This window comes from Nicotiana sylvestris, chromosome 11 (genome assembly GCF_000393655.2).
Source record: "Nicotiana sylvestris chromosome 11, ASM39365v2, whole genome shotgun sequence".
NCBI classification, from domain to species: Eukaryota; Viridiplantae; Streptophyta; class Magnoliopsida; order Solanales; family Solanaceae; genus Nicotiana; species Nicotiana sylvestris.
Genome location: NC_091067.1, coordinates 68,212,867 through 68,237,608, shown reverse-complemented (window position 1 = coordinate 68,237,608; position 24,742 = coordinate 68,212,867). Strand labels below are relative to the sequence as shown.

Sequence of the window (24,742 nt, the reverse complement as noted above, 5' to 3'; positions counted from 1 at the left end):
TTGTTGTCAGGCTGGATTTCTAGAAGAGAAGGCAGATTCCCTAAGTATTTGCGGACGTGTGTCTGATCACTGGAGTGAAGATCTTCCCACCAATTCAGCAGCCTTGGATGAATGTTGGTTACCATGCCGAATCTGGGGACTTCGTGCCTCATTTTCTGCAAAACAGAGTGTTAGACCCTTACCACGCCAGACTCGACTATTTAAACCAATAATTAGCATAAAAAGCATTTAGTTCTCCAAATAAATGCACAGAACATGTAGGTGTCTGGTTGGGTTCCAGGGAAACCCGATGGGCTTTGGACAAGGCTATCTTAATGAGTCATTATGTGGACAACATAACTGACTCGGCTAGGTTTGACCATGATGCATGCACAGTTAGACAGAGTAAGGTTTGTATTGGGTATTAGATAGGTACCCTTGAGCGGACAACTCAAGAGGGAAAGGCACGGAACCGTCGACTGCACCGCTGATCGACTGATTTTACTGCAAATACGCCTTTGCCGAATTGAAAGGGTGATAATATTGGAAGAGCGCAACCACTCATTATAAGCGTTTCTATGGTGTTTGTTTGGCACGAGTGGAATATGATGTTGAAGATGTAGTTTACAAGAATGAAACAAATTGACATGTATTTTCACGTTCATAAGATAAATAATTACAATAATTGTAGTAATTACAACAGCATTGAAATAAAGCAATAAAGGAAAGCAACTAAAGGAAAGAAAAGACATGAAGAGCGAATTCAATTTCGTAGTGAAAGAATAAAAGACAGTAAATAAAGCAATTAATGAGATAGTAAAGTCACAAGCAACATGCAATGGTAAAAGCCTAAAGAAAATCCCCAGCGGAGTCGCCATGCTGTCGACGCCCCCTTTTCCTCTAACCGTGGGGTCAGAAATTGGGTATACGACATTGGGAGGACAACTCTATTCCCTTTCGAGAATTGGGTTTGGAAGTTGAAGAGTCGCCACCTAATGATTATAGTGCATTAGGACACTTTAAGAAGGGTTTGAGATGAAGAGACCAGAGATTAGGGTAAGGGCTAGAAATTATCCCGAGGGGAAGGTGTTAGGCACCCCTCAAGATCCACTAGTGTGGTTCCCGGCCATGTTGCAATTGTGACTTTACAAGTAAACAATCAAGGCTCAAATAAGGATTCGCACATAAGATTGCGACCAAGTTGAAAATTTTCAAAGATAAGTAGAGAAGGCAGAAATTCATGAAAAAGAGATTTGAACAGTTTTACAAGAAGAGATGAAAGCAAGTAAAGGGAGAAGAGTCCTAAGTTTATAATTAATATGGATCATTTCAATGCAATACCCAGCGATCACTCCTCATAAGAGGGGTCACACGTGATATTAGCGCATCGGTCATCATATCCATATCTACCCTTCCCACCCCGTTAAGGTGTTAAGGCGCGAAATGGTATCGTTATTTATTGCATGCTATTACCCGTCCCAACCTATCAGTCCCGGGGTATCAGGACTTCTAATCCTAAAGGGGAAGGAAAGGGATATAGGCATATATGGGGTTCAAAGGTTAAAATTCTAATTGCGACATACAAAACAAGTAACAAATATAAGGATGAACAAAACAAATAGGTAAGGCTCAAGTAAACCCCTTAACCAAACAAACACTTAGTTTAGCATGTCTTAGCATATACTGATTTGGTCTTAAGTTAAAAAAATTAAGCGGCGAGCGGACTAGTTCAACACATACATTTAGACAGAAAGTCTACATTAGGCAACTCGGATCCAATTGTCAGAGATTAAGGTATTTCAAGCGAGTGATTTAAAAAGTACTGGTTTCAGGAAAAAGTAGTCCAATGCAGAGGAGTTTTGAAAAGAAAGTATGGACTGCGGTTAAAATAAAACACAGAAATGGTTGTGAAAGAGTTTCAGAGATAGAAATATCTAAGGAAAGGGTAAGTTGCAACTGTTTTAAAAGACAATTTCAGGGTCTGAGTAAAACATTTAGACAGAATGCTTAGAAAGAAACTGTTTCAGAAAAAAATGCCGATTTGAGGGATTTAAAAGCATACTGAGTCAAGAGAGTTTTTGTCAAAGAATTAAGACTTCTGAAATCGTTGTTGTATTAAGACGTTAAGGACCAGTTAATAGATTATTATTACTTTAAGCGAATCAGACGAGTTTGATGCTGATCTTATAGGCATGATTTCTATTTTGATTTTCTAAAACTTGTTGTTGAACTTGTAAAATATGATTGGGTTAATTAACCCTACAGTTTGCCTAATGCATATGCATTCCTTATAGGCATGATCTCTATATGCATTGATTACATGAACGTTAAGTCATATAGGCATGATTTCTATGTGATTTGGAACCAGAAATATTGAACAGCCCTATAGGCAGAATTTCTAAAAAATTACAATCCTAAAGCATGGTTTCTACCCCTACTGATGCAAGAATGTAAAACCCCTCCCACACCATTTTACTATATTCCCCAAATCCTTTATAAAAATTATTACAGACCAAAAGAACGAAAAAAAATACATTAAAAACTAACAGCTAGATCCGAGCAGCCTAATTCAATCTTAATGCCCAACAACATGTGATTAACCAATTCCGAATTTCCAAAGCCTTCTCTTTATCCAAAGTGTTTCAAAGTTCCAAAGAATCTCAAGGATTCCCGGCATTGCTTACACTCAAGATACCATTTAGAATTAGAATAGTGCAGTGCGGAACCGCCAGCCCTCAGGCATCCAAGTTCAGTGGGAGCTCAAGGGTCCCAAAGCATGGCTTACTAGAGAGGGGCAAAACTTAGAACTAGGAATTAGTGCAAAGTGAAAGAGGGATTGGGGAACCATAGCAAAGGGTGGTCATGCCCAGCCATGGGTATAGACTGGCACACCCCTGACCAATTCCTTGGCCCAAAAAAATTAAGATCAGACTTTAGAAGTCAGACTTGAGTTTGGATGGTGATTAGAACATCACCAGACTTGAGTCAAGGCTCAGCACATAAAGGGGGAAGAAGGGAGTGGGAATTGATTTAAGTAAGGGTTCAAGAACCTAGTTCAAAGTCATGGGCAGTAATAACAGGGTGCTGCCATGACTCAGAATTGTACTCTCACACAAAAGGGGGTCAGAAGGAAGGGACTCACCTAGAAAAGCATTTACAGAAACACAAGGAAAGAAAGAAAGCATAATAGGTTAAGGGTGCGGAAACATAAGGAAGGAGAGCATAACAGACTAGTATGTAGATGCATAGTGCAATAAAGCGCAACAGGCTAGGAGTAAAATAAACACATAGTAGAGAGGGTATTATTTAACTAGAGTGACATGCCAGTTGCAAGTTTTAGAACAACAGAACAACAAAAGTAAATAAAACAGCCAGAAGTCAGCAGTATCAAAATCCAAATTCCTCCACAAGTACTTAAGAGTTCAAAAGGAACTCAAGAACAGTAAAAGAGAAGAGGAGCAGAGTGCTCAGTATTAGAGGTAGAGTAGTAGTAGAGAGAGTTTTTTTTTTTTGAAATTGGATAGTGTTCAATTGTGAAAAAAGTGCTCGAAGTGTGTTTGAATTCTGAAGTGTTTTTTTTTTCTCGTGTTAAGAGAGGAGCAGGTATTTATACTTTGAAATCAGGGTAAGCAAGGCAAGAAAATAATCATGTATCAATTAAAATCAATCAATAGCAGAGATTCCTTTATTTAAGGAGTCCAAATTTGAACGGTAAAAGGCAGAAATTATTTAAGGAAAGGGGATCAAGTAACACATTGTGCATAGCATACAAATAAGGGGTAAATACATAGGGGAGGATTTGAAACACACGGTTAAATAAATAAGGCAAGGAGTAAATCAATTAGTACATAGTAAATCAGGGAATCAGAGATTCAAAATCACTAATGAACCGAGTCAGAAAATAGGGGAATCGAAAGGTTAGAGAGGGTCTTCAAATTAAACAAGGAATGAATCAATCAGGCTTACACAAGGAAGTCTGAAATCAGTCCCAAAATCAGAGGTTATTCTGAGTGGGAAATTCTACCTATAAAGAGTGCATAAGCTTTAAACATGCGAGGCTGGATTTCAATCAAAAATTAGTGAGTAGTGGACTATAGGCAAGCGGGAATATCAGAGAGCATGCAGAAGGTCAGGCAAAGATGAAATAACTTCAGGAACTCAGAAATTAGGGATTTGAAACCAAACAAGTTCAGAGATGGGAAGCAAACAAGTGGCCTCAAGAACTCGAATGAAGCCCCTGAATTCCAGAGTTTTTACCATTAATCGAGTGTACAAACGAAAGCAAGTAAATAAGGCAGGAATAACAACAAATTAAGTTTAGAAAACCCAAAGGAACTTAAGACCTTACACATTTCATGAAAACATAATAAAAGAACAAGATACAGTAAAAGAAATCATAAGGAAACGGTAGAAGAAAGTATAGTCGAAGAAAAACACACAAGAATCACAGTAGAACAAATACAGTAAAAACACATGAGAGTCACAGTAGAGCAAGTAAAGCTAAAGAAACCCTAAGTCGAGGAAGATGAACGGTTTTGAAAGCAAAGTTTTGAAAGAAACTTCGAGAAATCGTTTGAAAACCTTAAAATAAACATAGATCTAGAATAGATCTAGAGAAATTAGGAGAACCTCGAAAGGCTAGGGTTTCAGAAGAACCCTAGAGGCGAGAAAGGCCTGGAAAAGGCCTGATCTGAGTCGGATGAGTCAGAGATAGGATCAGGACATGCCGGAGCAAAGCCGGAGATGGCCGTGAAACTTTAATCGGCGGAGATCTGAGCGAAAACCTTCAAGGTCGGACCTCGATTCTTCAAGAAGCAAGTGTACAAGAGCACATGGAGGTGATTACAGGTCACCCAGGGCTTGGGATGCCATGGGTTCCGGTGAAACAGGGTAGCAACCGGTGGGGAAGATTAGGGTTTCGGAGAAGGCTTAGAGAGAGTTTGAGAGGACGAGGATTTAGAGGCGGCGTATCAGATAGAAGTGATTTAGGGTTAGGGTGTAAGTGGGAATTAAAAAGGAAAGAACTGATCGTGGTCGTTGATCAGAATGATCAACGGCTTGGATTAAAGGGAGAGGCCGGGCGGGTTAGGTTAGTTGGGTCAGGGGCGGGCTAAATTGAAATTGGGTCGTTTGATTTGGGGATTGAAATTGGGTCGAATTGGGGTGCAATTTGGGTTGTAATTGAAATACAACTGGGGCTAGGTTTTAAATAGCCACTTTTATCCTTTCTATTTTATAAAAATAGTAATAACGATTTTAAAAGCAAATTAAAAATACTAGGTAGGCAAATATTATATAAATATCAATTTAAAAATATTGGAGCAAATTTTATTGTTATAAAATGCTATTAATTACAAAATAGGCTATAATTGCAATTATGTGCAATTTAGCTTTAAAAATGCCAAATAAATTGGTAACAATATGCAAAAATCACCTTAATTATATTTTGGTGTAAATATGAGAATGAAATAAGTTATTAATCAAAAATGATAATTTTGGGAATGATTTTGGATTTTTGTGGTATTAAAATAGGCAGTAAATTGGTTTAAAAATCACAAAAATACCAAAACTCTTGGGTGTGCTTATATATGCACATATATGCTATTTTGAAAATATTTTGGGTATAAAATATATAGGGAAAAATTGGGTATCAACATTAGGTAATATTATATCGAATATAGCTTATATATATATAATATATATATATATACTTACGCTATACTATGCACTAAGTATAAGTGTATTAGGTAATACTGTATCGAATATAGCTTATATATATATATATATATATATATATATAATATATATACTTATGCTATATGCACTAAGTATAAGTGTATTAGATAATACTATATCGAATATAACTTTTTTTTATATATATATACTTACGCTATACTATGCACTAAGTATAAGTGTATTAGGTGATATGAGTTGAATTTTTAGGATATGAATTGAAACTTTTAGGATATGAGTTGAACTTTTAGGAAATAAATTGAACCTTTAGCATATGTATTGAACCTTTAGGATATGACTTGAACTTTTAGTTTATGTTTAAACTCGTAGGATATGAATATAACTTTTAGTTTTTAGGTTTTGTTCTTGTGAATTGAACTTGTAGGATATAAATTGAAATTTTAGGATATGAGTTGAATTTTTAGGATATGAATTGAAACTTTTAGGATATGAGTTGAACTTTTAGGAAATAAATTGAACCTTTAGCATATGTATTGAACCTTTAGGATATGACTTGAACTTTTAGTTTATGTTTAAACTCGTAGGATATGAATATAACTTTTAGTTTTTAGGTTTTGTTCTTGTGAATTGAACTTGTAGGATATAAATTGAAATTTTAGGATATGAGTTGAATTTTTAGGATATGAATTGAAACTTTTAGGATATGAGTTGAACTTTTAGGAAATAAATTGAACCTTTAGCATATGTATTGAACCTTTAGGATATGACTTGAACTTTTAGTTTATGTTTAAACTCGTAGGATATGAATATAACTTTTAGTTTTTAGGTTTTGTTCTTGTGAATTGAACTTGTAGGATATAAATTGAAATTTTAGGATATGAGTTGAATTTTTAGGATATGAATTGAAACTTTTAGGATATGAGTTGAACTTTTAGGAAATAAATTGAACCTTTAGCATATGTATTGAACCTTTAGGATATGACTTGAACTTTTAGTTTATGTTTAAACTCGTAGGATATGAATATAACTTTTAGTTTTTAGGTTTTGTTCTTGTGAATTGAACTTGTAGGATATAAATTGAAATTTTAGGATATGAGTTGAATTTTTAGGATATGAATTGAAACTTTTAGGATATGAGTTGAACTTTTAGGAAATAAATTGAACCTTTAGCATATGTATTGAACCTTTAGGATATGACTTGAACTTTTAGTTTATGTTTAAACTCGTAGGATATGAATATAACTTTTAGTTTTTAGGTTTTGTTCTTGTGAATTGAACTTGTAGGATATAAATTGAAATTTTAGGATATGAGTTGAATTTTTAGGATATGAATTGAAACTTTTAGGATATGAGTTGAACTTTTAGGAAATAAATTGAACCTTTAGCATATGTATTGAACCTTTAGGATATGACTTGAACTTTTAGTTTATGTTTAAACTCGTAGGATATGAATATAACTTTTAGTTTTTAGGTTTTGTTCTTGTGAATTGAACTTGTAGGATATAAATTGAAATTTTAGGATATGAGTTGAATTTTTAGGATATGAATTGAAACTTTTAGGATATGAGTTGAACTTTTAGGAAATAAATTGAACCTTTAGCATATGTATTGAACCTTTAGGATATGACTTGAACTTTTAGTTTATGTTTAAACTCGTAGGATATGAATATAACTTTTAGTTTTTAGGTTTTGTTCTTGTGAATTGAACTTGTAGGATATAAATTGAAATTTTAGGATATGAGTTGAATTTTTAGGATATGAATTGAAACTTTTAGGATATGAGTTGAACTTTTAGGAAATAAATTGAACCTTTAGCATATGTATTGAACCTTTAGGATATGACTTGAACTTTTAGTTTATGTTTAAACTCGTAGGATATGAATATAACTTTTAGTTTTTAGGTTTTGTTCTTGTGAATTGAACTTGTAGGATATAAATTGAAATTTTAGGATATGACTTGAACTTTTGTGGATATGAATTGAACCTTTAGGATATAAATTGAACTTTTAGTTTATGTTTAAACTCGTAGGATAAGAATTGATGAACTTTTAGTTTTTAGGTTTTGTTCTTGTGAATTGAACTTGTACGATATAAATTGAAATTTTACGATATGACTTGAACTTTTTACGATATGAGTTGAACCTTTAGGATATGACTTGAACTTTTGTGGATATGAATTGAAGGTTTAGGATATGAATTGAACTTTTAGTTTATGTTTTGGAATTTTAGATTGCCGGAGGATTATTAGAAGAGGTTGATGACGTTATTAGACATGCAATAGAACTTCCACCAAGAATAACTAAGACACAGTACCTGGCAAAGTGTGCCTTTAATTGTTCTTCTCATTAGCGACAATGATGATGAGAAGGCAATGGCATGTGTTTCAAATAGTGATGGTGTAGGTAGGAATTTAGTATTTCCTAAGTAGATAAAAGAAGAGCTTATAGAGTAATTCTGTAGAGAAAGTGAAGTAGAGAATTCCTCTATAACCTCTTTTATCTACTTAGGAAATGTTAAATCCTACCTACACCATCACTATTTTGAAACACATGTCCTTGCCTTCTCATAATCATTGTAGCTATAGAGATCAACAATTGATCAAAGACACACCCTGTCAAGTATTGTATCCAAGTTCATCCCGAGTAATAGTACCACGAGGATAATCACCAAAGCCACCAGACATCTTTATGATGCCAATGAAGCAAGATGAGCTATTCAATGAAACTCGTATTGTAAAGAAGAAGAAAGAGACTGATTTAGAAAGAAGGGTCGAGCCTCGACTATATACATGTAAGTTTTTTACTTTTCATTAAGTATTTTGATTTACTTTTATATAAATTTTGAAATACTAATTCAATATATATAATTTTTCATATAGGTTCGCTTCACATGCAGCTGACGTGGGGGAATTCATACGCAGTCAACCACCTAATGAATCGGGCGAGGCAATCCAACTTTCGGACGAGGATGCTGAAAGAACACTCCTTGAGTACTTTATATACTTTGAACTAGACAAAAAATCTTAGTTCTATTGTGTTAGTTCTTTTTAGTTCGAATGGGCTTGTAATAAGCGTTAGCTTAGTTTTGTTAGCTTAATGTGTTAGTTCTATTGATTGTTGCTTTAAATTATTGTTGTTGTTGTTGTTGTTGTTGTTGCTGGCATAAAACGCCTGTTTAGGATGTTTGGTAAGCTGGCAGATGGTGTAGCTGCCAAAACAGGCAGTTTCTGCCAAAAATATACCAAGAAAAGCGACCAACTTTGGTCTCTATTTGGTCGCTTTTCACTATAAAAAAAAATTCTGGGCAATAGCGACCAACCTTGGTCGCTACCTGCCCAGATTCTATTAAAAAATACAATTTCTGAAAATATAGCGACCAATGTTGGTCGCTTATCTTTGAAAAAAATTAAATTCTTGAATTTAGCGACCAACTTTGGTCTCTATTGTCCAGTTTTTAAAATATAATATTTGGATTAGAGACCATAGTTGGTCGCTTTCTAATGATTAATGATAAATTAAAAGCAACGTATTTCATATGTAGAGACCAACTTTGGTCGCTAAATTTATATTATTAAATTAATATAGCGATCAAAGTTGGTCACTAAAGTCAAAATCAGAATATTTGGCCCTTTTAGCTTAGAGATTAAAGTTGGTCACTAAATAGCGACCAACTTTGATCCCTAAATAAAAGGGACCATCAATATAGCTACCAGGCGTGTTTGGTCATTTTTTGGTCGCTTTTTGGGCCATAAGCGACCAACTTTGGTCGCTTTTTGTGGTCGCTTTTTTCCGGATTTCTAGTAGTGAAAAATGTTATCTAACAACAACAATAATACATTTTATCCAAGCGTTGTATCAATAAAAATGACACAATACAATACAATACATTATAAAATGATTGGTGATGATGATCCAAACATAGTCTTACTGCTGAAAAATACTAATGTGCAAGCTCATGCAAAGTATAAATAGTGTAGATAGCATGCAACCTTTGAGACATAGCCTTCAGTAATAACAAGGAAAATCATGATCAGAAATATTGAATTGCCACACATTTTTTATTTTTTTCAAATGGTTTCTACTTTCTTTAGCTATATTACTACTCTATGGCAAATTTTCTTTTCCATAATCCTTAAGATAACAAGCAAATTATTGGGTACTACAAGAAATAAGCCATTATTGCCTCCAGGTCCAAAACCATGGCCAGTATTTGGTTGCATTCCTCAAATGGTACTAAACAAGAAGCCAGCATTTGAGTGGATACACAAACTAATGGAGGAAATGAATACTGAAATTGCTTGCATTCGTCTTGGTAATGTTCATGCCATTCCTGTCACTTCTCCTGAGCTTGCTTGCCTATTTTTAAAGAATCAAGACTCGATTTTCTCGTCGAGTCCTATTTGCATGTACGCAAACCTCGTTAGCAATGGCTGCTTGACTTCACTTTTTCTTCCTATGGGTGATCAATGGATGAAAATGAGAAGAATCCTTCCTTCCCATGTCCTCTCAGCTACATCATTTCAATGGCTTCCTCGTAAGAGAGATGAAGAAGCTGACCATATTATTCGATTCGTTTATGATCAGTGCATTAACAAACGTCTTGTTATTAACTTGAGAAAAGTGACAAGATACTATTGTGCAAATGTTATTAACAATATGATTTTCAGCAAGAGATTACTTGGAAAAAGAATAATAGAAAATGGAGGACCATTAGTAGAATTACAACAAGATCAGGAGAAGCAGATTGATGCAATTTTTACACTACTTGAATATTTTCATTCTTTTAGTATCTCAGATTACTTACCATGGTTAAGTAGATTTTATTTAGATGGTCACAAGGCAATTATTAAGAAAGCCTTTCCCATAGCAACAAAACACATTGATCTTGAAATTGACCAGAGGATTCATATTTGGAAGCATGGCAACAAAAATGTGGAAGAAGACATCCTTGATGTTCTTATCATGCTCAGAGATAGTAATGGGAATACTATGTTGAATGCTAAAGAGATTAAAGCGCAAGTCCTTGTGAGTATACTTCCAATCTCTTAACCCATGTGAACAACATGATAAACTTTAAGATTTTCATTTTTACCTTGGTGACGTGCTTTTACGGCTATAAATGTCACGACATATGTATAGTCATAAATTTCAAAAGTCTCTTTCTTAAGGAGTCATATAAAGAGAAACAGACAAGTAAGATTTCGTTAGAAACTGCTAAATCTATCTTGAATCTTGCTTAAAACCAATTTCAATATTTTTTGACCATATAAGTAATTAAAATTCAACATTACTCGATGACTTTTCTTGATTTATTCCCTCTGTTCCAGTTTATATTGAACTTTTTCGTTTTTCGAGAGTCAATTTATCTTATCTTTGAAGCTAAATTGAATTAGATTAACTCGATATTTAAAGTTAAAATTTGGATTTCAAATACTATACAAAAAGTACAATAACTTTAATTCTTCCCATGTTGATATGATGAAAAAATGTCTTTCAAAATATACGTAGTTTGAATCTGGAAAAGTAAAAATGTTAACATAAATTTGAACGAGGAAGTAGTTTCAGAAGAATTTGGAAAATATTTTTGAAACATACGTCAGAAGATCGATTGTCCGTTTGGATTACATCATTTTATTAGTTTATGTGGAAATGAGACTTGCATTTTTTGTTTTTTGGAAAATATTTCGATTTGATTTTAGAAAAGCATTAAGTTTGTTATTAGAAAATCAAATACGATTATTTTGTTTAACCTTCTTGGTTACCAATTATCTTGGCAGGAATTCATGCTTGCTATGTTAGATAATCCGTCATATGCATTCCAATGGACAATCAAAGAAATGTTGAACCAACCAATGATAATGCAAAGGGCCATAGAAGAGATTGACAATGTCATTGGGGGCAAAAAATTTGTTCAAGAATCCGACTTGCCACAGTTAAATTATGTCAAAGCTTGTATTAAAGGGTCATTTCGACTACATCCCTTTGGCGGCTTTTAACGCTCCTCATGTGTCAGTATCAAATTCTGTTGTTGGTGAATACTTCATAATAAAGAATGTACGTATACTGTACACATCATGTATGTGTATATACGTATATAAGATGTTTTCTTTCTGCTATAGTATTTATGAGAGGATGAATCAATAATATTAGTATGATCTATATTTTAAAGGTAATGTGGCACTCCTTAAGACCAGAATTCATATTTTTCTTTTTTCTCAATTTTGGTATTTTTTCTTCTGTTAAGGAAAGAAACAATTCAGAAGTGTCTTTTCCTATGATTCAAATTGTCTTCGTTGAGTTGGTTTTCAGTACACTCATTTCTTCGTATCATTATTTTGCTGCAGTAATAGCTGCCATTACTACTCTTCTTCTCCACTTAGAAATAGAGCTGTCAATATGGGCCGGGTCGGGCTAGTCCAGCTCGGTCTACGTGGGCTTTAGCAATTGATGGGCTGGGTTGGGCTAGCCCACTATTTTGATGGGCCTTATAATGGTCAGCCCACCCCAGTCCTATGTGGGCCGCGAGCCCTCACGGGCCGGCCCATCATTTTTAAAAAGTATAATTTTATATTTTTTCTTGAAGTTCTGACCTAAAAAAAGATAATTATTTAAATGGTAAAAAAATATCATGTTGGAAAAAATTCGCAAAATTTAATAACTTTTTATATTGTTCCAATATATCACCATATATACTAAAAAAAGTAAAAACAGGACTATATTTCATTCACTAAAAGTCAAAACTTAAAACAAACTATTCAAGAGAACGTTCATGATGCTTATGAGATATCCAACACATCATCTTCATCAAACACATTTGAATCCGCTTGTGACAAGGTTGTCTTAACATCTTCACTTTCATCTACAATTCATATGCAATATTAATTAGTTAAATATTAAAAATAATTAAATTTTAAAAATTAATAATATTTAAATTCACATAAAAAAAATATTACTAGTTTGAGTTTGGGAAAACATATGCAGCCAATTTAGAGTAGTAACAAGTGTTTGAACATTTTCATAATAAATTCAACTTCCGTACTTTGTAAGAATACGCCGCCAATGCTAAATGGTTATTCCGATGGTACAATGGTAATAAAAATGCTAAGTACATCACGCACCATCATTGAAAGATCGGGATATTTTCTAGAATGGTCCTTCCAATACATTACAATATCATCTCTTGAAACTTTTCAAGATCAAGTTTTGGTTCCTCTTAGTAAAGATCCAATTCTGATTTTTCACCTCTAAAGGCAGTATACTTTTTATTTTTTATATATTTTAAATAAATATTTTATTAGGCCCACGGGCCGGCCCAGCCCAGCCTCAGTCAAGCCTCACGGGCTACAGGCTTACTCGGGTTGGGCTTAAAAACCTCGTTTTTAAATGGGCTCCAAAAATTCTAGCCCAACCTTGCTAAATCACGGGCTGGGCCGGGCTGGCCCAACGGGCCAAGCCCATATTGACGGCTCTACTTAGAAAGAACACTTCTTCTTACTTTTGCATTCATGTAAAAGTTAAGGCGAGTCAGGGTGTGGTAGGCTATTATCGCGCTTCGATCATCAGAACTTGGCTTATTTGGTGACTGCCGAATCCAATATTCTAGTCTGACAATAATAACTTACTCGCATTTATATTTACACCAATTATATGAATATGGCTTCCTTTTGGACATAGACCTTAGCATCCTACTTAACATGGATCCAGATGGCCTATATACCAACATTTAACATTTCCAATTGTGATGAACGATTTCATTTGTTTCCAAAACAAAACAAAAATTAAAAAGAGAAAACATCAGCATGACAATGTCAATTCTTGGAAAACCAAAATCTTCTCAACTACCTCTTTCCCACCTGCAATTTAGAAAGCTTTTAATTCATCTTCTATCTTCATTCGTCTTTCTTATCATTTTGTACACAAAATACATACAGTGACGGATGTAGCTACCAAACTACGGGTTAAAGTGATTCCAATAACCGAGTAACTTTTCTACGAAATATGTATATTTATCTATATCTATACTATATTAAAAGCACGAAACACCTTAGCGAAATGTCGCTCGTATTTTTTATCCTTTAAAAATCTGTGATGACTCGAAAGGTCATCATGTGTTTTAAAACCCACTTCTACATTTTTAAGCTTTAAACACCTCATTTTATCCCTCCTCCATTTACGTGCACCGTCCGGACGTGTTTCCTGAAAGTTTTTATGTTAAAAGTTGATAAAAATAAAAAATTTTACCTAAAAACTTCATTTAGGTTGACTTCGGTCAATAATTTGAGCAAACGGACTCGATTTCGTATTTTAACGGTCCTGGTGGGTCTGTATCATTATTTGCGACTTGTGTGTATATCCGGAATCGAATTCAGAAGTCCCTAGTCCGAGATATCAGACTTTGTCGAAATTTAAAAGTTAAAGGCTTAATAAAATGGAAATGTTTGACCAAGGATTGACTTTTTGGATATCGGGTCTATTTTTTTTTTCAAAACCCCGTATAGGTCCAATACCATATTTATGACTTGTCTGTTAAATTCGGTGAAAAATGGAGTTGGTTTGACAAGATTCAGACGTCCGGTAGTGAAAATAGAAGTTTTCAAGTTTTCTTGAAAATTTCATTTGATTTGGTGTTCAATTCGTAGTTCTAAGTATTATTTTTGGTGATGTGATCGCGCAAGCAAGTTTGTATGATTTTTTTAGACTTGTGTGCACTTTTGATTTAGAGCCTCGAGGGCTCTGGTGAGTTTCGGATATGCCACAGAGTGAAAATTAGACTTACAAAGCTTGTGTTCAGATCTTTGTTGAAGGCCTCAGACCTCACATTTGCAAGGTCAATCATCACATTTGCGACCACAGTTGGGTTCGCTTTTACGATCCACTCATTGCATTTGTGAAGAGTGGCTGAGGAGGCCATAGTTCGTATTTGCACAGTGGGTGCTGGGTAGGCAATGATCGCAAATGCGATTATTGGGTCGCATTTGCGTATGCATCAAAGTCGCATTTGCGAACCATTCTTTGCATTTGCAAAGACAATAGAGGTGTGAAGGGTTTCACATTTGTGATGGTTCCTTCGTATTTGCGGGATTCGCATTTGTGAAGCCTAGGTCGCAAATGCGACATCTGGAGCTGGGTAAATATGACTTAGACGCGAGTTCTTGTTCATTCTTCAAATTTTCAAACCTAAAACATTAGAGGCAATTTTTCCAATAACTTTTCTTCCCCAAATCATTGGTAAGTGATTCTACACTAGTTTTTTTCAATCATTCACTACTTTTCCTAAGATTTCAACCTAAAATCTGGAGTTCTCGTGGTGGAAATTGGGGGTTTTTGTACAGAAACTAAGGATTTGGTAAATTGGGTATTTGGACCTCAAATTGAGGTCGGATTGCAAAATAAATCACATAACCGGGCTTGGGGGTGAGTGGGTAATTGCGTTGTGGTCTGAATTTTGAGTTTGGACCAAGCAGGCTCGGGTGTTGACTTTTGTTGACCTTTTTAATAATGACCTAAATTGAATTCTTTACAATGGTGGGTAGTTCCTAAGGCTTAATTTGAATCGTTTGGTTGGTAAATTTCTAGATTCTATTAGTTCGGAGGCTTGTTTGAAAGGCAAAATGGTGATTGAGCTTTGAGTTTGGTTTTTGGAGCGAGGTAGGTGTCATGGTTAACCTTAACTTGAGGGATTAGGACTTATCTACCTATTTGCTACGTGTTTAGATGTTGGGTACAACGTATAGGTATGGTAACGAGTACCTATGCGTTGTTGTTGGGTTAAAGTATGTGGGTGGGATTTGATTTCTTTTAATTATTGCTTTCCTTGATCATGTTATCCATGTTTAGACTAGTATAATCAAGTTGATCGCTCTTATCGTGTTTACGGATCTTTTGATGATAATTGAGTATTGATATCAAAGTTGAGGTGGGTATTGTTGAACCAAATGTTGAAGTAAGACTTGTTCCTGTTATTTCTATATCCCTGTTCTCTTTTGTTCTTTGTTTTATGTTAAGTAAGAGTGTTAATGCACGAAGGGTGATGTCGTGTCATGCTACGATAGAGTAAAAGCATGAAGGGTGATGTGGTGCCATATTGTGAGTGCTAATGCACGAACGGTGATGTCATGCCATGTTATGTGAGTTAATGCACGAAGGGTGATGTCGTGTCATTTCTATTGATTATATGGTGAGGTTGACAGTAAAAGCACGAAGGATGATCCCGTGCATTTTCCTTTACTGTGTTTACTTGTTCTTATTGGTACAAGGTATATTGTTTGGTCAAGTTCTTATTACTGTTGTGATTCTTTATCTTGCAACCCCCTCAGCATGTTCCCATCCCGATATTTCTTGTCTAGGTTCTATTTGTTGCTATTTTCTAAAAATACTGTTAAATTGCACAAGTTTATTATGTAGGTGGCTTGTCATAGCGTTGTCATTACTTCGTCGAGGTTAGGCTTGATACTTACCAGTACATGGGGTCGGTTGTGCTGATCATACACTATACTTCTATGCATATTTTGGTATTGGACCAAGCTAATCGTGAGGTTAGCTGTTGGATTGATTGACCGGAGGCCTAAGGTAGATCTACTGGCATCTACAAACCCTGGAGTCTCTCCCCAGTCTTAGTATTTTATAGTTTATTTTCCTTTAGAACAGTGTATTTCCTTTAAGACTCTGTTTGTAGTGAATCATAGTAGCTCGTGAGTTGAGACTCCAGATCTTATATATTTTAGATATTTCAGGTTTACGTTATTTTGCAAAGCAGTATTGTTTTCTATTTAGCTTAAATGTTCTTATTATTGAAGTTTGTTAAAGTTGGTGTTAAGAATCCTCTAACATTGGCTTGCCTGGCAAGTGAAATGTCAGGCGCCATCACAGTCCCGACAGTGAGAATTCCGGGTTGTGACAAGTTGGTATAAGAGTGTTAGGTTGCTTAGGTCTCACAATTCACGAGCAGGCTTAGTAGACTCTGGAGGATCGGTACAGAGATATCTGTACTTATCTTCTAGAGGCTATGCAGTTTAGGAACAAATTTCACTTCTATTCTTTTCTGTCGTGAGATTTTGTTCTCTCTTAGCTAATTGAACTCTTCTACTCTTGTTCTCTCGCAGATGGCGAGAACATGTACCGCATTTTCAGCCTAGCAGCACCTAGAGCCCCTAGTGGCAGCTCCTACGACGGGGAAGAGGTCGAGACCGAGGTCGTTCTAGAGGCCGAGACAGGGGCAGAGCTCAGCCTAGACCTTGAGCAGCAGCACCAGCAGTGAAGCCTCGAGTAGAGTTCAATGAGGAGGTTCTAGCCCAGACTATGCCAGCCGGACCAACTCAGGTCTCAGAGGGGTTCATCGCCACCCTAGTGCTTCAAGATGCTTTGGTCCGTTTAGTGGGCCTTATGGAGAGTGTGGCACATGCCGACAAATTTCCAATGGCACCAGCCCTCTCTCAGGCTGGGGGAGGGTCACGGACTCCCACTACTCACATTTCGGAGTAGATGGTTCCCTAGTTTTAGACCCCAGCAGCCCAACCAGTTGGGGTAGTTCAATCGTGTATTGCGACATAGGCCGGTGATGGATCAACTATGTTTTCTAAAGCTTTATGGCGATTGGATAGGATTACTAAGCTCTTTCCAATTCACTTTAGTTGTGCATCTTTAAAGGACCCCCAGGACTATCTTGAAAGTTGTCATGAGGTGCTACGGAACATGAGTATAGTGGAGACGCATGGGGTCGATTTTGCTGCATTTGAGTTGTCGGTTTCGCCAAGAGATGGTGGAGGGATTATGTGTTTACCAGACCAGCTGGGTCTACTACTCTTACTTGGGACTAGTTCTCTCACCTATTGCTTGACAAGTTCCTTCCTATCACTGAGAGAGAGCTACCGTAGGCAGTTTGAGCGCCTCCACCAGGGCAGTGTGACCATCACCCAGCATAAGAGATGCTTTGTGAATTTAGCCCATCATAGTATTCTTCTACTTCCTAGCAAAAAGAGAGGGTAAGGAGGTTTTTTGATGGACTCGATCATCCCATCAAGTTGTAGAAGGCCAAGAAGACCGGTAGTGCGATTTCTTTTTAGACGGCTGCCAATGTCACTAGGAGTATCGAGGATGTTATTTCACAAGAGAGAGGGAAATGGTCAAACAAGAGGCCTCGTCATTATGGTGGATTCAACGGTGCCTCACCTAGAGGCTGGAGTACTTTTGGTAGAGGCCATCCTCCCAGGCCATTTAATTCAGCACTTCAGGCATCCCACGGTGATTCAGGTGGTCGTGGCTCTCATATGCCTTATTCCGATTAGCTAGCCTATAGTGAACCACCAGCTCTAATTAGTTCACCTCCGCTCCAGAGTTTTTAGGGTGGTTACTCAGGCTGACAAGGTCAGTTTCAGAGTCAGCAGCCATAGTAGACGAGGTCTTGTTATACTTGTGGTAATCAGAGGCACATTGCTAGATTTTGCCCAAGAGCATCAAGCAAATCTCAGCATCAGGGTTCTAGTGCCATGGTCCCGGCACCAGGTGCTTCATAGACCTCTCAGCCAGCTAGGGGTATAGGTCAGGCAGCTAGAGGTGGAGGTCAGGCCATTATAGGTCGAGGGCATGCTGCTCGAGGTAGAGGCCGGCCAGCCAGGGCCCGTCCTTGACATGTAGTTCAAAGTGGTGGAGCCTAGTCCCGATGCTATGCCTTTCCACCCAGACCTTAAGCTGATTTATCTAATGCAATTATCACAACTATGGTTTCTGTTTGCAGTAGAGATGCCTCAGTTCTATTTGATCTGGTTCTATTTATTCCTATGTGTCATCCTATTTTGTTTCGTATTTGGTTGTGCCTCGTGATTCATTGAGTGATCATGTGTATGTGTCCACCCCTGTGAGAGATGCTATCATTGTAGATCGTGGTTATCGTTCGTGTGTGGTTAACATTGGGAGTCTTGATACTCGTGTAGATCTCCTACTTCTCGATATGGTTGATTTTGATGTCATTTTGGATATGGATTGGTTGTTACCTTATCATGCTATGTTGGATTGTCACGCCAAGATAGTTACCTTTGCCTTTCTAGGGTTTCCTTGATTAGAGTAGAGAGAGACTTCTAGACATTCTACGAGCATGGTTATCTCGTATGTGAAGGCTCGGCATATGGTTGAGAAGGGGTGTCTAGCTTATTTGGATTCTGTCCGTGATTCTAGTGCGGAGGTTCCTTCCATAAATTCAGTACAGGTTATTCGTGAGTTTCCAGATGTGTTTTCTGCAGACATGTTGGGAATGCCACCCGATAGAGATATCGACTTCTGTATTGATTTGGCTCGGGGCACTCAACCTATTTCTATTCTTCCATAACCTATGACCGCGCCAGAGTTCAAAGAATTGAAGGAGCAGTTGCAAAATTTGCTTGATAAGGGATTTATTAGACCTAGTATCTCGCCCTGGGGTGCGCCCGTGTTGTTTATGATGAGAAGGATGATCGATGAGGATGCGCATAGATTATTGGTAGTTGAGCAAAGTCACCATCAAGAACAAGTATCCATTTCCAAGGATTGATAACTTATTTGATCAGCTTCAGGGCGCCAAGGTTTTTTTAAAGATCGATTTGAGGCTTGGCTATCATCAATTGAGTATTCGGGCATCCGATGTCCGTAAGACGACTTTTGGGACTCGGTATGGGTATTACGAGTTTCTAGTGATGTCATTTGGGTTGACAAATGCTCCAGCAGCATTTATGGATTTGATGAACCGGGTGTTCAAACCCTATTTGGATTCCTTTGTGATTGTGTTTATTGATTATATCTTGATCTACTCCCACAATAGAGAGGAGAATGAGTAGCATCTTCGGATCGTTCTTCAGTCTCTAAGAGACAACCAGTTATATGCCAAGTTTTCAAAATGTTAGTTTTGATTAAACTCAGTCGCTTTCTTGAGGGACGTTGTGTCAGTAGAGGGTATTCAAGTGGATCTTAAGAAGATTGAGGTAGTTAAGAACTGGACTAGACCCACTTCAGCTACAAAGATTCGGAGTTTCTTGTGATTGGTGAGTTGTTACCGTCAGTTTCTGGAGGGGGTATCATCGATAGCAGGCCCATTGACCAGGTTGACCTAGAAGGTTGCCCCATTTAGATGGTCATGTAAGTGTGAGGTGAGCTTTGAGAAGCTCAAGACTATTTTGACTACAGCGCCGGTGTTGGTGTTGCCCACAGGTTTAGGGCCTTATACAACATATTGTGATTCATCTCGTATTGGACTTGGTGCGGTATTGATGTATGATGGTAGGGTGATTGCATTTGCATCGCTGAAGTTGAAGGTTTACGAGAAGAATTACCATGTCCATGGCTTAGAGCTGGCAGCCATTGTTCATGCGCTGAAGATTTGGAGGCACTATCTTTAAGGCCTGTCATGTGAGGTATTCACGGATCATCAGAGTTTGTAGTACTTGTTCAAACAAAAGGAGCTTAATTTGAGGCATAGGAGGTGGTTCGAGCTATTGAAAGACTATGATATCACCATCTTGTATCATCCCGAGAAGGCCAATATGGTGGTCGATACCTTGAGTAGGAAGTCAGTGAGTATGGGTAGCATTGTGTACATTCTAGTCGGTGAGAGACTGCTTGCATTACATGTTCAGGCCGTTGCCAATCAGTTCGTAAGGATGGAAATTTCCAAGCCCAATCGTGTTCTAGCATGTGCGGTCGCTCGGTATTTATTATTTGAGAGCATCAAAGAGTGGTAGTATGATGACCCTCATTTGCTTGTCCTTAGGGACATAGTGCGGCACAGTGATGCCAAGTAGGTTATAATTGGAGATGATGGAGTTTTGAGGATGCAAGTTCGTGTTTATGTGCCTAAGGTGGATGGACTTCATAAGTTGATACTAGAGGAGGACCACATTTCGTGATATTCTATTCATCCAGGTGCCTCCAAGATGTATCAAGACTTGCGACAACATTATTGGTGGAGGAGGATGAAGAAGGATATAGTTTCATATGTAGCTCGGTGTCTAAATTGTCCACAAGTAAAGTACAAGCATTAGAGAACTGGTGGTTTGCTTCAGAAGATAGATATTCCTAAGTGAAAATGGGAGCGTATCACTATGGATTTTGTTATTGGACTCCCACGGACTCAGAAAAAGCTCGATGCAATTTGGGTCATTGTGGATAGGCTGACCAAGTTAGCGCATTTCATTCCTGTGGCAGTTACCTATTCTTTAGAGTAGTTAGTAGAGATTTATATCCGCAAGATCGTTCTTCTTCACGTTGTGCTCGTGTCTATCATTTCTGATCGAGGTACGTAGTTCACCTCGCATTTCTGGAGGGCAATACATGGTGATTTGGGAACGTAGGTTGAGTTGAGCACAACATTTCATCATCATATGGGTGGACAATCCAATCGCACTATTCACATATTAGAGGATATGCTCCGCGCTTGTGTTATTGACTTTGGTGGCTCTTCGGATCAGTTTTTGCCACTTGCGGAGTTTGTCTACAACAACAACTATCAGTCGAGCATCAAGATGGCTCCCTATGAGGCATTATATGGTAAACGGTGTCGATCGCCGGTTGGATGGTTTGAGTCGAGGGAGGCTCGGTTATTGGGTATAGATTTTGTATAGGATGCCTTGGATAAGGTCAAGATTATACAAGATAAACTCTGCACAGCTCAGTCTAGGCAGAAGAGTTATACTGACCGTGGGGTTCGTGATGTTGCATTCATGGTTGGAGAGAGAGTGTTGCTCCATGTGTCACCCATGAAGGGTGTAATGAGGTTAGGAAAGAAGGTCAAGTTGAGCACTAGATACATCAGACCTTTTGAGATTCTTCATAGAGTGGGTGAGGTGGCTACACAAGCTTGCATTGCCAGCCAGTTTATCAATAGTTCATCCGGTATTCCATGTGTCTATGCTCCAGAAGAATCATGGCGATCTGTCCACTTGGACAAGGATTTGACTTATGAGGAGTAGTCGGTGGCTATTCTAGCCCGATAGGTTCGTTAGTTAAGATCGAAGAGTTATCCTTCAGTTCGAGTGCAGTGGAGAGGTCAGCCCGTTGAGGTTAATACTTGGGAGTCCAGGTTAGACATGTTGAGTAGATATCCCCACTTTTTCCTTGGCCCAGGTATTTTTCTATGTCTGTTTGAGGACAAATAGTTGTTTTAGAGGTGGAGAATGTGATGACCCGTAAGGTTATCTTGTGGTTTAGAATCCAATTCTATGCTTTTAAGCTTTCAATACCTCATTTTATCCCTCCTCGATTTGCGTGCACAGTCTGGGGTGTTTTGGGAAAGCTTTTATGTTAAAAGTTGATAAAAATATGAATGTTTGCCTAAAACTTCATTTGAGTCAACTTTGGTCAACATTTTGACCAAACGGAGCCGGATTGGTATTTTGATTGTCCTGGTGGGTCCTTATCGTAATTTGGGACTTGGGAATATGCCCGGAATCGAACTCGGAATTCTATAGTCCGATATATTAGAGTTTGCCAGAATTTGAAAGTTAAAGGCTTAATGAAATGGAAATGTTTGACCAAGGTATGAATTTTTGGATATCGGGTTCCGATTTTGGTTCCGGAACCCTGTATAGGTTGAATACCATATTTATGACTTGTTTGTGAAATTCTGTGAGAAACAGAGTTGGTTTGACGTGATTCGGACGTCCGGTTGTGAAAATAGAAGTTTCAAAGTTTTCTTGAAAATTTCATTTGATTTTTGGTGTTCAATTCGTAGTTCTTGGTGTTATTTTGGCAATTTTATCATGCAAGCAAGTTTGTATGATGTTTCTATACTTGTGTACACTTTAGGTTTAGAGCCCGGATGGCTTGGGTGAGTTTCAAATAGACCACGGAATGAAAATTGGACTTAGAACTCAGCTGGCATTTCAAATTTTTGTTGCATGCCTTAGACCCGCATTTGTGAGGTCAATTATCGCATTTGCGACCACTGTTGGGTTCCCTATTTGCAATCCACTCATCGCATTTGCGAAGAGTGTCTGGGGGGGCCAGAGATCGCATTTGCGAACAAAACTTCGCAATTGCGAATTGGGTGCTGGGTAGGCAGTGATCGCAAATGCAATCATTGGGTCGCATTTGCGGAAGCATCAGACTTCGCATTGGCAAACCATTCTTCAAATTTGCGACTAAAACCTAGGTGTGAAGGGCTTTGTATTTGCGATGGTCTCTTTGCATCACAAATGCGATATCTGCAGCTGGGTAAATATGACTTAGACGGGATTTTTTGTTCATTCTTCAAATTTTCAAAACCTTAAACCTTAGAGGCAATTTTTCAAAGAACTTTTCTTCCCCAAATCATTGGTAAGTGATTCTAAACTAGTTTCTTTCAATCTTTCATTACTCTTCCTAAGATTTCAACCTAAAATCTAAAGTTCTTATGGTTGAAATTGCGGGTTTTTGGGTAGAAACTAGTGATTTGGTACGGATTCCAAAACAAATCACATAACTGGGATTGGGTATGAATGGGTTTTGGTACGAATTTCGAGTTTGGACCAAGCGGGCCCGGGTGTTGACTTTTGTTGACTTTTTCAATAATGACTTAAATTGAATTTTTTACATTCGTGGGTAGTTTCTAAGGCTTAATTTAAATCGTTTGGTGGGTAAATTGCTAGATTCTTTTAGTTCGGAGGCTTTTTTTAAAGGCAAAGCTGTGGTTGAGCTTTGAGTTTGGTCATTGGAGCTAGGTAAGTGTCTTGGTTAACCTTAACTTGAGGGATTAGGACTTATCTGCCTATTTGCTACGTGTTTAGATGTTGGGTACAATGTATATGTAAGGTGACGAGTACCTATGCGTTGTTGTCGGGTTAAAGCATACATGTGAACTTGGTTTCTTTTTCTTATTGCTTTCCTTGATCATGTTATCCTTGTTTAGACTAGTATAATCAAGTTGATCGCTCTTATCATGTTTATAGATCTTTTGGTAATAATTGAGTAATGATTTCAAAGTTGAGGTGTGTATTGTGGATCCAAATATTGAAGTAAGACTTGTTCTTGTTATTTCTATCTCCCTGTTGTCTTTTGTTTATTGCTTTATGGTAAGGGAGAGTGTTAATGCACGAAGGGTGATATCGTGTCATATTGTGAGTGTTAATGCACGAAGGGTGATGTCGTGCCATGTTATGAGAGTTAATACATGAACGGTGATGTCGTACCTTTTCTATTGATTATATGGTGAAGTTGGGAGTAAAAGCACGAAGGGTGATCCCATGCATTTTCCTTTACTGCATTTACTTGTTCTTATTGGTACAAGGTATATTATTTTGTCAAGTTCTTATTATTGTTGTGATTCTTTATCTTGTAACCCTTTCATCATGTTCCCCTCCCGATATTTCTTGTCTAGCTTCTATTTATTGCTATTTTGTACATATACTGTTAAATTGCACAGGTTTATTATGTGGATGTCTTGTCATAGGCTCGTCACTACTTCGTTGAGGTTAGGCTAGACACTTACCAGTACATGGGGTCGGTTGTACTGATATTACACTGCACTTCTGTGCAGATTTTGGTACTGGCCCGAGCTGATTGTGAGTTTACTGCTAGATTGAGTGACCAGAGATCCAAGGTAGATCTGCTGGCGTCCGCAGAGCCTAGAGTCTCTCCCTAGTCTTAGTATTTTACAGTTTCTTTTACTTTAGAACAGTGTATTTCCTTTCAGATTATGTTTGTAGGGAATCATAGTAGCTTGTGAGTTGTGACTCCAGATCCTATATGTTTTAGATATTTCGGGTTTATGTTATTCCGCAAAGCTTTATTGGTTTCTGTTTAGCTTAACTGTTCTTATTATTGAAATTGGTTAAAGTTGGTATTACTAACCCTTTAAAGTTGGCTTGCGTAGCAAGTGAAATGTTATGCGCCATCACGGTCCCGATTGTGGGAATTCCAGGTCGTGACAAAATCGATTTCACGCTACGTAAAATAATCATTTAATTTTAACCTAATATTTTGGGAATAGTTATTTAATTATTTCTCCTAATATTTAGTAATATGAAATCATCTAAATTATATGCATTTATGAAACCTTCCTTATGTGAAAAATTAACAAAGAAAATGTATAACTAAGTAGGAATGTCAGAATCGAATAAAATACAATATTG

The 24,742-nt window shown here is 37.3% G+C and overlaps 1 protein-coding gene across 1 annotated transcript; it reads left to right on the top strand.

The window, feature by feature from the left end:
* The first annotated feature begins 9,743 nt into the window (after positions 1–9,743).
* LOC104210855 (isoleucine N-monooxygenase 2-like) lies at positions 9,744–11,668 on the top strand. Its single transcript, XM_009759828.2, has 2 exons — positions 9,744–10,697; positions 11,450–11,668. Exons 1-2 carry the CDS (start codon positions 9,744–9,746, stop codon positions 11,666–11,668), a joined length of 1,173 nt encoding a protein of 390 aa, XP_009758130.1.
* The last annotated feature ends 13,074 nt before the right edge of the window (positions 11,669–24,742 follow it).